At 43.1% G+C, this 13,214-nt stretch overlaps 2 protein-coding genes across 10 annotated transcripts in view; one reads left to right on the top strand and one right to left on the bottom strand.

The window, feature by feature from the left end:
- The window catches only part of SUGCT (succinyl-CoA:glutarate-CoA transferase), a 772,786-nt gene extending 769,914 nt beyond the window's left edge, over positions 1-2,872 (bottom strand). For all 6 annotated transcript variants that reach the window (XR_007724059.1, XR_007724060.1, XM_050783317.1 and 3 more), the window contains exon 1: positions 2,521-2,872. Coding sequence is in view for 4 of the 6 variants with exons in the window: in XM_050783317.1 (XP_050639274.1) it covers positions 2,521-2,641 (121 nt within the window). In the remaining 2 variants the exon portion in view is untranslated. The remainder of the gene's footprint in view (positions 1-2,520) is intronic.
- Positions 1-4,885, top strand: part of MPLKIP (M-phase specific PLK1 interacting protein) — an 811,813-nt gene extending 806,928 nt beyond the window's left edge. For all 4 annotated transcript variants that reach the window (XM_050783342.1, XM_050783341.1, XM_050783340.1 and 1 more), the window contains exons 2-3: positions 3,020-3,417; positions 4,368-4,885. In XM_050783342.1, the coding sequence (XP_050639299.1) occupies positions 3,079-3,417; positions 4,368-4,568 (540 nt within the window). In that variant the 5' untranslated portion in view covers positions 3,020-3,078 and the 3' untranslated portion in view covers positions 4,569-4,885. The remainder of the gene's footprint in view (positions 1-3,019; positions 3,418-4,367) is intronic.
- The last annotated feature ends 8,329 nt before the right edge of the window (positions 4,886-13,214 follow it).

Raw genomic sequence — 13,214 nt, 5'->3', positions numbered from 1 at the left:
GGAGACCGACGTGGGAAAATCACTTGAGCCCAGGAGGTCGAAGATGCAGTGATCTGTGATCTCACCACCGCACTCCAGCCTCGGTGACAGAGTGAGACCCTCCATCTCCATAATAGTAATAATAAAGTGCCGGGCGCGGTGGCTCACCCCTGTAATCCCAGCACTTTGGGAGGCTGAGGTGGGTGGATCACGAGGTCAGGAGATCGAGACCATCCTGGTTAACACGGTGAAACCCCGTCTCTACTAAAAATTACAAAAAATTAACCAGGCGTGGTGGCGGGCGCCTATAGTCCCAGCTACTCCGGAGGCTGAGGCAGGAGAATGGCGTGAGCCCGGGAGGTGGAGCTTGCAGTGAGCCAAGATCACGCCACTGCACTCCAGCCTGGGCGACAGAGCAAGACTCTGTCTCAAAAAAAAAAAAAAATATATATATATATATATATATATATAAAATAAAGTTAATTTTGGTCCCCACCACCCTCACTTTTCTGTCCCCTCCCCTGAGTAGACTGACGATCTAAAAGGTGAAAATTACCTATGTGATGTATGTGAACCTTTTTTTTTCTCAGTGGGGTGGGGGGGTATGATAGGGTCTCACTTTGTTACCCAGGCTGGAGTGCAGTGGCACAGTAGCGGATCACTGCAGCCTCAGCCTCCTGGGACTCAAGCCATCCTCCCACCTCAGCCTCCCAAGCAGCTGGGACTACAGACGCACGCCACCAAGCCCGGCTAAGTTTTTTGTATTTTTGGTAGAAACAGGACTTCACCATGTTGCCCAGACTGGTCTTCAACTCCTGGGCTCAAGCAATCGTCCCGCCTAGGTCATTTTATTCAATAAATATTCAAATGAGCAATTTCCAAGCATTAAGTTAAAAACTAATGTCCAAAAAGGTGAATTTTTGGCCAGGACAGAACTACTGTATATAATAAAGTGGATAGGCTGGCGTCCTCAGGCCTTAATTTTATCACTAAGCCTTAATAGCAATATGCTACCTTGATTAACTCTGCGACTTGTATCTACAGAAGAAACGAAATGCAGTGAATTGAATTTCCACAGAACAAACAAACAAACTCTGTGTGTGTGTCTCCATTCATCAAGGAGGATAGAAGCTGAGAAGATACCACACTCGTCAGCTCGGGATGTCACAGAACATGTCAGAGACAGCGAGGAGTAGCAGCTACAAGAGGGTGAATGGAAATCACAGGTCCAGGCTACCCATTAGGCTATGATTTAAATGAGTCCTAAAGCTCTTTAAGATTGTGTATCCTAGGCCGGGCGCGGTGGCTCACGCATGAAATCCCAGCACTTCGGGAGGCCCAGCACTTCGGGAGGCCCAGCACTTCGGGAGGCCGAGGTGGGCGGATCACTTGAGCCCAGAAATTCGAGACCAGACTGGCCAAAAAGGTGAAACCCGTCTATACTAAAAATACAAAAAAATTAGCCGGGCATGCATGCCTGTAATCTCAGCTACTCTGGGAAGCTGAGGCAGGAGAATCGCTTGAACCCGGGAGGAGAGGCTGTGGTCAGTCAAGATGGCGCCACTGCACTCCAGCCTGGGCGACGGAGCGAGACTCTTTTTTTTTTTTTTGAGACGGAGTCTCGCTCTACCGCCCAGGCTGGAGTGCAGTGGCTGGATCTCAGCTCACTGCAAGCTCCGCCTCCCGGGTTTACGCCATTCTCCTGCCTCAGCCTCCCGAGCAGTTGGGACTACAGGCGCCCGCCACCGCGCCCGGCTAGTTTTTTGTATTTTTTAGTAGAGACGGGGTTTCACCATGTTAGCCAGGATGGTCTCGATCTCCTGACCTCGTGATCCGCCCGTCTCGGCCTCCCAAAGTGCTGGGATTACAGGCTTGAGCCACCGCGCCCGGCCTTTTTTTTTTTTTTTTTTTTTTTTTTAAGAGACTCCGTCTCAAAAAAGGTGGCAGCTGCAACCTCCAGCCTGGGCGACAGAGCGAGACTCCGTCTCAAAAAAGAAAAGGAAAAAAAAAAAAAAAGCTTCATAGTGGATTACCATTCCCAAATTCAGAAGGAGTAAAGAAAGTTCTATAACACTGTAGTAAAGCTAAATTTCATCCTCTAAATAAAATTCTGCGACAGGTAACTGTACAAAGGCGTCTTTTATTGTACATGAAGTGTCAAGTTATGCAAAACAGCGGGCTAAAGTCTTTTCTGAAATGTGGCTGGGTGTGCATTTTCGAAGTTACTTAAACTTGGCGGACGAAAGGATAGGAGTAAAGAGGCCTCAAACGCGAGCCGCGTGACGCGCAGGAGCCGGACCCCGCCGCACACCGAGCCCTCGGTCACAGCAAGGCGCGGGGCAGAGGCGACCCTGGGCGGCCAGAGCGGGGCAGGCCGGCCGCAGGCCCACAGAGCTGGGTTGCAGGGAGGCGAGCAAAGCCACCGGATGGGCTGCGGGGTCAGCAGAGACTTCAGACCCCGATCGCTCTCCTCAGGGCGCCCCAGGGGGCAAGCTGGGGCAGGGGTCCCTTTAGCCGCCCAGACCGAATCTCGGAGGGTACCTGACTGCGGGCGGCCAGTCCACAGCCCCCTCCCGCCGCCCCGGCCGGAGAAGAGGCAGGTTCTGCGCAGAGCTGCCACCCTCGCCAGCGTCGCCAGCATCGCGTGCGTCTCAGATGGCATCGGTCCCGGTCCAAGCAGCGAACTCCGTGCGGCGCCACCCGCTGCCACTGGGGGGCGCCCACGGACGCCGCAGACCCCGCCCCCGCCGGGTGGGGGGGAGCACTCCCAGTACCAGTCGCCCGCCGGGATAGCGTCTCGTCTGTCAGACCAAGGTCACCCAGACTGGAAAGGTTCTTGCTGGGTTCGGGTGTCCATCCTTTCCTGTGTCCTTTTCTTCCTCCTTTCACTTAAATCCACTGAGTCTCTCGCCGAGTCAGTAATTTAGGTCATCCCGCCGCCCCTGGCGGAACCTTTGTGACGCCGGAACCGATGTGCCGTAAGGTGGCTGCGGTCGGAGGACTGTTTTGGTAAAGGACTAGCAGTTCTCTGTGGAGGGCCGGTCGATACAGTTCCGGTGGGAGAACGCCGCTGCGAGGTTTTCGGCTTTGGCTCCTGATATGCAGCGACAAAATTTTCGGCCCCCGACTCCTCCTTACCCTGGTTCGGGTGGAGGAGGTTGGGGTAGCGGAAGCAGCTTCCGGGGTACCCCGGGCGGGGGCGGACCACGGCCGCCCTCCCCTCGAGACGGTTACGGGAGTCCGCACCACACGCCGCCGTACGGGCCCCGGTCTAGGCCTTACGGGAGCAGTCATTCTCCGCGACACGGCGGCAGCTTCCCGGGGGGCCGGTTCGGGTCTCCGTCCCCTGGCGGCTACCCTGGCTCCTACTCCAGGTCCCCCGCGGGGTCCCAGCAGCAATTCGGCTACTCCCCAGGGCAGCAGCAGACCCACCCCCAGGTAATAATAGCCAGCGTTTGCCGAGCTCTTACTGTATGGCAGGCATGGTACTAATATTCCCTTTACGTGGATTATTTTGTCTAATCCTCTCTGAGGTACTATTGTTACCCCTATTTTGCAGATGAGCGAACTGAGGCTTAGAGAAGTTGAGTAACTTTCGGAAGATTACCCTAAAGAGTGGCAGAGCCGTACGTTCTGTTTTCGAGCCCTCGGGCTTTTAACCAGTACACTGCCACCCATACACAGATTTCCCTAATTCTCCATTTCCTCTTGTTTGCCAAGGGCCTTGCCAGTTTGTTTCAGGAAATCGTTCTTTTTCTTTTTTTTTAATCTTTGTTTCAGCTACACTGGCTTCTGCTCCAGCTTCCCTGGAGAGAAAATCGGTGGTAGGGGAAGTTTTCCATTCCTTTAGTGAGAGTAAATACAAAAGACAGAGAAGTATCTCTAGCATGTCTAGGATTTCTGTGGTTTACAACTTGCAACTACGTGGTTTTCCAACTTGGTGTATTCTACACCAACCCCCTCCCTACCCCTTTGAGTCTGGAGCTAAGGAGTAAAGAAAATGTTCATGAGCTAGAAAGGTTGTAGAAACTTTAAAACTATAGTATTGTTTTATCCTGAAAAAAATGAAAATTTCGAGGGAAAATTGAATATAATTATTTCATCACTGCTTGTATTACTGCAGAGCTACTACATTAGACACAAAAGTATTTGAGGTGACAGTGGTCATGGAATTATAAATAAGTGAGAATAACAAGTTGCTTTAAGTACTTTTTTTAAAAAAAAAAAAGGAACACTTGATTAAAGGAAACATGGACTTTGTAATCGAACATGTTTAGGTTCAAGTCACAACTTTTAAGCAGCAATGTGATTCCCACTAACCTTGAGCTAAAGGAAGAAGTACCAATTATCTTTACTAAGTGTTTTTTTAACTGATTTTTTTTCTAAAGGGTTCTCCAAGGACATCTACACCATTTGGATCAGGGCGTGTTAGAGAAAAAAGAATGTCTAATGAGTTGGAAAATTATTTCAAGCCTTCAATGCTTGAAGATCCTTGGGCTGGCCTAGAACCAGTATCTGTAGTGGATATAAGCCAACAATACAGCAATACTCAAACATTCACAGGCAAAAAAGGAAGATACTTTTGTTAACATTTCTGAAATTCAACTGGAAGCTTCATGTGTCAGGAACATCTTGGACAAAACTTTAACTTGTGTTGATATAAATTTACCCAAAGATGATGACTTTGATTGGATGATTAGTAAGGTCTTTTTGTTATTTTTCATCGTATCAGGTATTGTTGATATTACAGAAAAAAAGTAGGATAATTTGCAACATTTAGCTCTGCAAGTACCTACCACATTTTAGAGATTTACAGTTTCCATATATTTAACATTCCTGGTTATATAATGGACATTTGTCTTTTAATGTTTTTTCAATGTTTTAAAATAAAACATTTTGTCTTCTAGCTATTGTGGTTTTGTGGTATGATAAAGAAGTAGACTTATTACAGTAATGCTTTGTAATCACTTAGCGTTTGTAGGTAAATATTTTGCAAATTATTTTTGAAAATGAAATAGATAAACCATCCTTTGAGCTGTAGACAGCTCTGTATTTGTTCATAAATAACGAGGATGAGAATAACAGAGTTCTGTTCATACTCATTTTATCTAATGCTTCTGTTAAAATGCATTAAAACTTGAAGCCCCAGAAACCCACTTAAGCATAACTTTATACTCATTTAACTGGAAAAGGCAAGAATAGACCATGCATAGCTAAATCAAAGTGTTCTATCTGAACTTCTCTATACCTCTTAGCTTTATGGAGTTATTTTCTCTTGAGGCCAAAGAAGATAGCTACCAGCAGTCTCAATTCACTTCCATTGCAAAAAGAACATCTCTCATCTCCATCAATCCAAGAGAAGACAAATTTGCCATACTTAGATCATGTTTCTGTATTATTGAACCAATTAACTGTGGCCAAGGCCACAGTGAGATCTGATTAGCTTGAATCATGGACACATCACCATAATGACACAGGGTTCTGTGACCTTGAGCACCACTGGGCCTACCTGGAGTAGAGAAGTGGTATTCCAAATTAAGGGATACTATGTATATATAACTATAGTTCTGGAGAGAAAAATATGGAAGAATTGTTACCCCAACTATTTTTTTAAAATCAAGTAGTTTTTGTTTTTTGAGACAGTGTCTCTGTCGCCCAGGCTGGAGTGCAGTGGTGCAATCTTGGCTCACTGCAACCTCTGGCTCTCGAGTAGCTGGAACTACAGGCGCACATCACCATGCCTGGCTAAGTTTTGTATATTTAGTAGAGACCATGTTTTGTTTTATTTTGTTTGTTTTGTTTTGAGACAGGGTCTCACTCTGTCACCCAGGCTGGAGTGCAGTGGCGCAATATTGTCTCACTGCAGCCTCCGCCTCCCAGGTTCAAGCAATTCTCCCGCCCCAACTTCCTGAATAGATGGGAGTACAGGCGCGTGCCCGGCTAATTTTTGTGTTTTTAGTAGAGATGGAGTTTCACCATGTTGGCCAGACTGGTCTCGATCAAACTCCTGGTCTCAAGTGATCCCCCACCTTGGCTTCCCAAAGTGCTGGGATTTGAGGCATGAGCTCCCGCGCCCGGCCGAGAACATGTATTTTTAGTGTTTTTAGTTTCACCATGTTGACCAGGCTGGTCTCGAACTCCTGACCTCAAGTGATCCACCCATCTCAGCCTCCCAAAGTGCTAGGTTTACAGGCATGAGCCACCATGCCCGGCCAAAATCAAGTGTTCTAACGTGTAATACAGACTCTAGACATTTTGAAGTTACAAAATAGGAAGATAGAGCTATTAAAACTTTTGTTTCAACATTCCAGAAAGAAACATGTAAAAACAAAATAGTCACACCTCCTATTTGACCCATACCCACTTCTATTTGTTCATTAGATATTTCACAGAGACAAGAAAATAAGAATGGAAGGCTTTTAGATTAATAAAAGCTCCATGAAATCCAAGATTTTGGAAATTCTGTTTCTACAAGTTACTAGCTGGATGAGTTCACTTCTCTATGCCTTGTTTTTCTCATATGTAAGATGAGGAAATTAATAGTGCCTGTGTCATAGAGGTGTTGTGTTGGAAGATTAAGTGAATTTATGTATGAAACTCTTAAGCCAGAGCCTGGCACATAGTAAGCACTCAATAAATGGTAGCTGTTACTTTCTTTCTCATTTACCCCCATTTCCTCAGTTTTTAGAATAGTGTCTGCAAGATAGTAGGTACTTTAGTAATGAATGGATATAGAAATTCTGATTGTAACTACTATATTGTTCTACCTACACTCTATATATAAAGGGATAACTTAGTAATTTTTCCCCAGTATTTTAAAGAAAAAGTCCTTATTCCCAATATTATGTCTTTCCAGATATGTCGAGGTCATGATGTATAATGGAAATTAAAATACTTTATTGAACTTTAAGAAATGTTGTCTTTAGGAAATGACATTTGGAAATAATGTACTGAAGCATCTCTTAGATCATTGAGTTATTAGTAAAGACGAAAACAGAAGTTAGGAAGAATTTTGTGCCAGCGTATTTATATCATATTTGGAAGACCTTCAAACTGTAACTCTTCTAATGGTCTAGGTACATTTTCTTTCACTGTAAGTGTAACATAAAACAAAGGTAAAATTTCTTGCTAAAGCTTACCAACATCTACTTCCAGAGACCTGGCCTGAGTTTTCTAAGAGAAAAAATTTTGTCCTCACGAAAGGTGCATACACTATAAGTAGTGTATTCAGTTATCAAAATTCTTGTGGCATTGGTCATTTGGTTTGTTACTGTTACGCTATTTTTATTTAGCTGAGTAAAAGGAATTGATCATTCTTTAAAATGAAAGGGATTGTTTTTTATTGTTCTAGGATACACATTTTACCTCCATAAAAATGCTGAATAACTTTTTAGAAAAACTTACAAGTAAGTATACATCTTTAAACATTCAGATGCTTAAAGGATGGGAGTGTAGTCTATAGTAGAGTCTTCAAACAAGGGTCCACATACTCTTGGGAATATTAAACTTTCTAAGGGATATGCAGGCATAAATAGCTGTAAGGGAATGTAAGTTCAGATCCCAGTGCCCATGTAAATTCTTTATTAAAATTGACCTACATAAAAACATATCCATGATCAAGAGATCATGCCCGTTCTTTTTCCCTTCTGCCTTTTGGTAATCACTGTTCTCCCATTTTACAAAAGAAGCCTGTGGCAAGTTGTGTTTTCCAAAAACTACCCCAACAATATTTAAAGTCTCATACCCTTCTAGAACGTTGGCACTACCCTTATCAAGATGTGGAGTTATGTCCCTTCCCTTTGAACATTAACAGACTTAGGAGGAGTTAGGGGGTCTCCCTATAGGGGCCTCCCTGTATTACCCAGGCAGGTCTCTAACTCTTAGGCTTAAGGGGTCCTCCAGCCTCGGCCTCCCAAAGTGTTGGAATTAGAGGTGTGAGCCACCACGCCCAGCCCCTTAACCGATTTCTGACTGCCATAATTAAGAGAATATGTTGGAAGTTAATGTATTTTCATTGTGGGTGAAGTGTGGTGTTAAAAATGAGTTACAGGCCAGGCACCATGGCTCACACCTGCAATCCCAGCACTTTGGGAGCCCAGGTGGGCAGATCACTTGAGGTTAGGAGTTCGAGACCAGCTTGGCCAATATGGTAAAGCCTCGTCTGTACTAAAAATACAAAAATAAGCTGGGCATGGTGGCGCGCACCTGTAATCCTAGCTACTAGGGAGGCTGAGGCAGGAAAATCACTTGAACTCATGAGGCGGAGGTTGCAGTGAGCCGAGATAGTGCCACTGCACTCCAGCCTGGGTGACAGTGAGACTCCATCTCAAAAAAAAAAAAATAAGTCATATTGGCCTAGGTGGAGATGTTCAGAATTCAGATGTATTATCAAGTTGGGAAATAATGATGAAAGTGTTCAGTTACCTTGCCTTTTTGTTTCTGGACTATTAAAAAAATCTTTTCTTCTGTGGGTGCATTGTATGAAAGGAAAGCAAAGAGCATGAGTTTAACATGAAGGAAAAGATACCTTATTTTTAGACAAAAGGCAAATGGTAAGGCGCTTTGCCTCATCTATCTAAGAATTAAAATATTCAAGATTAGTGTAAAAACATGGTTAGTTTTGGTGAATCACCTGTGAAGCAAGCTCTGTATTTCCACCATTCTTTGTTTGTTTGTTTGTTTGTTTGTTTGTTTGTTTTTTGAGATGGAGTCTTGTTCTGCCGCCCAGGCTGGCGTACAGTGGCACGATCTCAGCTCACTGCAACCTCTGACTCCCAAGTTCAAGCGATTCTCCTGCCTCAGCCTCCCAAGTAGCTGGGACTACAGGTGTGTGCCACCACACCCGGCTAATTTTTTGTATTTTTAGTAGATACAGGGTTTCACCGTGTTAGCCAGGATGGTCTCGACCTCCTGACCTCATGATCTGCCCAGCCTCGGCCTCCCAAAGTGCTGGGATTACAGGCGTGAGCCACTGCGCCCGGCCCTCCACCATTCTTGATAATGATAAACAGCCTGATGAAGATATCTCAATTCCTGTCTCAGTAGCGTAGTTTGCATGATTTCAAGGAGGAGGAAGTTAAAAGTTTCATGTTTACTTCTGACATACTAACATTACATCTTCAAGTTAAAAACATATTTTAGAAGTAAGTTCATGAATGTATATTTTCTGAAACATTTTCAGAATCTTAAGAGAAACATTAACCCTTGCCAGTACATTTCTTCTTAGGTTCTATAAATCCATATTAGTTGTTTTACGTAGGCCAAAGTCTCCTGCTATTGTCACTCAACCATTTCTCTGTTTCATTCATTCCTACCATATACTTAGGTTTAAGTTAACAGAAATATGTTGTAGTTTTTACTGTAAATAAAACACATAATAGGCTGGTCGGAAGGTAGTGAGTTATCTCGATTGTTCACAGTCACAGATCAAACTCCTTGTTCTATTCCCCCCACTTCTCACTGCTGCGCTTGACTAGTCTGAAAAAAAAAAAATACACAGTAGTCATCAGCACACCTTATATAAACCCTGAACTTCGTAATGACCTTTTTTTTTTTTTTTTTTTTTTTTTTTTGAGACAGAGTCTTGCTGTGTTGCCCAGGCTGGAGTGCAGTGGTGTGATCTCAGCTCACTGCAACCTCCACCTCCTGGGTTCAAGCAGTTCTCCTGCCTTAGCCTCCCGAGTAGATGGGATTACAGGTGCAAGCCACCACGCCTAGCTAATTTTTATATTTTTAGTAGAGATGGAGTTCCGCCATGTTGGCCAAGCTGGTTTTGAACGCCTGACCTCAGGTGATCCGCCTGCCTCAGCCTCCCAAAGTGCTGGGCTTACACGGGTTAGCCAGTACACCCAGCCTGAATTATCTCTTTTATTTTGCTCATAATTTCCATAATTTATCATCTAATTTAAGATGCCTTAAAATTCACTATTATTTTATATGCCACTTAGTAAAAATACTGACAGTTAAGCAGTGACATGTCATTGATTATAAGATACATCTTAATTTCAGAGATGTTAAATATATGTCTTAATTTGATAAAATACCGTACAATACAGTTTTTTTGAGACCGGTCCTGCTATGTTGCCCAGGCTGGTCTCCAACTCCTGCCTCAGCCTCCCAAGTAGCTGGGATTACATGTGTGTGACACTACACCCAGCTCATATACAATACTGTTTTTTATTTGTTTGTTTTTTTGAGACAGAGTCTTGCCCTGTCACCCAGGCTGCAGTGCAGTGGTACGATCTCACCTCACTGCAACCTCCACTTCCCGGGTTCAAACGATTCTCCTGCCTCAGCCTCCCAGGTAACTGGGACAACAGGCGCGCACCACTGCGCCCGGATAATTTTTTGTATTTGGTAGAGACGGGGTTTCACCATATTGGCAAGGCTGGTCTCGAACTCCTGACCTTGTGATCTGCCCACCTTGACCTCCCAAAGTGCTGAGTTTACAGGCATGAGCCACCGTTCCTGGCCTACAGTACTCTTAAAAGCAGAATATATACTTAGATATAGATAGGTATAGAGAAGTAAATGTCTCCAAAAAGTAGTGTAGGACAATACATTTGAAAATCAGCTTTATTTAATTAGGGTTAACTCTTCTGAGCTATTTATATTTGTTCAAATTCATTAAAAACGATAATTGAGGCTGGGCGCAGTGGCTCACACCTGTAATCCCAGCATTTTGGGAGGCTGAGGCGGGCAGATCATGAGGTCAGGAGTTTGAGACCAGCCTGCCCAATGTGGTAAAACCCCGTCTCTACTAAAAATACAAAAATTAGACAGGCATGGTGGCACATGCCTGTATCCCAGCTACTTGGGAGGCTGAGGCAGGAGAACTGCTTGAGCCCAGGAAGTGAAGGTTGCAGTGAGCCAAGATCTCACCACTGCACTCCAACCTGGGCAACACAGGGAGATCCTGTCTCAAAAAAGAAAAAAAGTTTTACAATTAAAAGATTGGCAACAATCTAAATGACCATCAATAGGAGAAAGGATAAATAAGTTGCATATTTGCACAGTATAACAAGATAGTTGATTAAATTAGAGCCATTTGATACAACATGAATAAATCTAAAATCGTGTACAAACAAAAGCCAAAGCAAAACTTACATTCTTTACATAAAATTTAAAAGTCTGCAAAACAATATGCTGTACTCTCTATAGATGGTAAATATAAGGTCATACTATAAATACAAATGAAGGTAACAAATACTTTAGATACAGTAATTATTTTGGGGTAGTAATTATTTTGGGGTGGGTTTGGGGAGATACAAGCTTCAGATGGACTTGGATGTGTGAGTAGGTATGTATTTCAAGTCAACCAAATTGGGAAAATGTTAAAATGTATTAAACCTTGCCATGGAATACACATGTATTTATTTTCTCTTCTTTGAAATATTTTACAATAAAAAATTTATTGTGACCTCCTAATTCATACTGTGATGCCAGCATCACCCAAATACCAAAGTCAGACAAAAACATTACAAGAAAGGAAAAATACGTACCAATATCTCATGACCGTAGATGCAAAAGTTCTCAATAAAGTGTTACCAAATAGAATCTAACAATAAATAGAAAGAATGGTATTGGCCAGGTACGGTGGCTCACAGCTATAATCCCAGCACTTTCGGAAGCTAAGGTAGGAGAATCACTTGAGCCCAGGAGATGGAGACCAGCCTGGGCAACAAAGTGAGACCTTGTCTCTACCAAAAAAAATCAAAAAATTAACAAGGCATGGTGGTCCACGCCTGTGGTCCCAGCTGGATAGGACCACATGCGAGGCTGAGGCAGGATAGCTTGAGCCCAGGAGGTCAAGGCTGCAGTGAGCAGTGTTCACGCAACTGCACTCCACCCTGGGGACAGAGCAAGGCCCTGTCAGATAAAAATACATACCATGACCAAGTGGTATTTACTGTAGATATTTAAGGCTTAGTCAACATCCAGAAATCAAAGTAATCCATCACATCAATAGACTAAAAAAGAGAAATCTCATTATCGTATGAATAGATGACGAAAAAGCTTTTTTTAAAAAAATATTTGAGACAGAGTCTCACTCTGTTGCCCAGGCTGGAGTGCAGTGACATGGTTTTGGCTCACGGCAATCCTCCCACCTCAGCCTCCAGATCAACTGAGACTATAGTTGCACATCACCACGCCTGAGTAATTTTAGTATTTTTTATAGAGATGGGACTTGGCCATGTCACCCAGGCTTGTCTCAAACTCCTGGACTCAAGTGATCCGCCCACCTCAACTTCCCAAAGCAATGATGTTACAAGTGTGAGCCACGGTGCCCAGCCACAAGAAAGCACTTGACAAAATTCAGTACCCATTCATGACAAAAACTCAGCAAGCTAGGAACAGGAGGGAACTTTTTCAACTTGATTTTTTTTTTAATTTACAAAATTCTACAACTAACATCATTCTTACTGGTAAGAAATTAGATTCTTCCCACTAAGATCAGGAAGAAGGTCAGATGTCCTCTCACCACTCCTATCAATATTGTACTGAGATGCTCGCTAATGCAATAAGACAAGGAAATAAAGAGTATAGAAATTGGGAAGGAAGAAATAAAACTACTCCCCAATAATAACATGATTGTCTATGCAGAAAATCACAGATAATCGGAAACGGAAAAAACTTCTGGAACTAATTAGTGATCACAGCAAGGTTGCAGGATACAAGACTAATACACAAAAGTAAATTGCTTTCCTACATACCAATCATAAACAACTGGAATTTGAAATTAACCTAATACCATTTACCTCAGCACCAAAAAATAAGAAATGCTTAAGTATAAATCTAAGAAAATATGTGTAAGACTTATATAAGGAAAACTACAGAACTGGTGAAAGAAAGAAAATCTAAGAAATTTAATGTATTCCATGCACATGGGTAGGAAGATTCAATATTGTCAAGATGTCAGTTCTTCTCAACTGGGTTTGTAGACTCAGCTCACTCCCAGTCAAAATCCCAGCAAGTTATTTTGTGGGTATAGACAAATTGATCTAAAGTTTAATTGTAAAGGTAAAGGACTTAGAATAGGCAACACAGTATTGATTGAGTACAGAGTTGAGGGACTGACACTACCAGACTTCATATTTATTATAAAGCTACAGTAACCAAGACAATGTGGTATTGGCAAAAGAAAAGACAACTAGATCAATCGAACAGAATAAAGAGACCAGAAATAGACCCACACAAATACAATTGTGTGACTCCCACAATTACAAATTGATCTT

Source organism: Macaca thibetana, chromosome 3 (assembly GCF_024542745.1).
Source record: "Macaca thibetana thibetana isolate TM-01 chromosome 3, ASM2454274v1, whole genome shotgun sequence".
NCBI classification, from domain to species: Eukaryota; Metazoa; Chordata; class Mammalia; order Primates; family Cercopithecidae; genus Macaca; species Macaca thibetana.
This window is presented reverse-complemented; position numbering and strand designations above follow the sequence as displayed.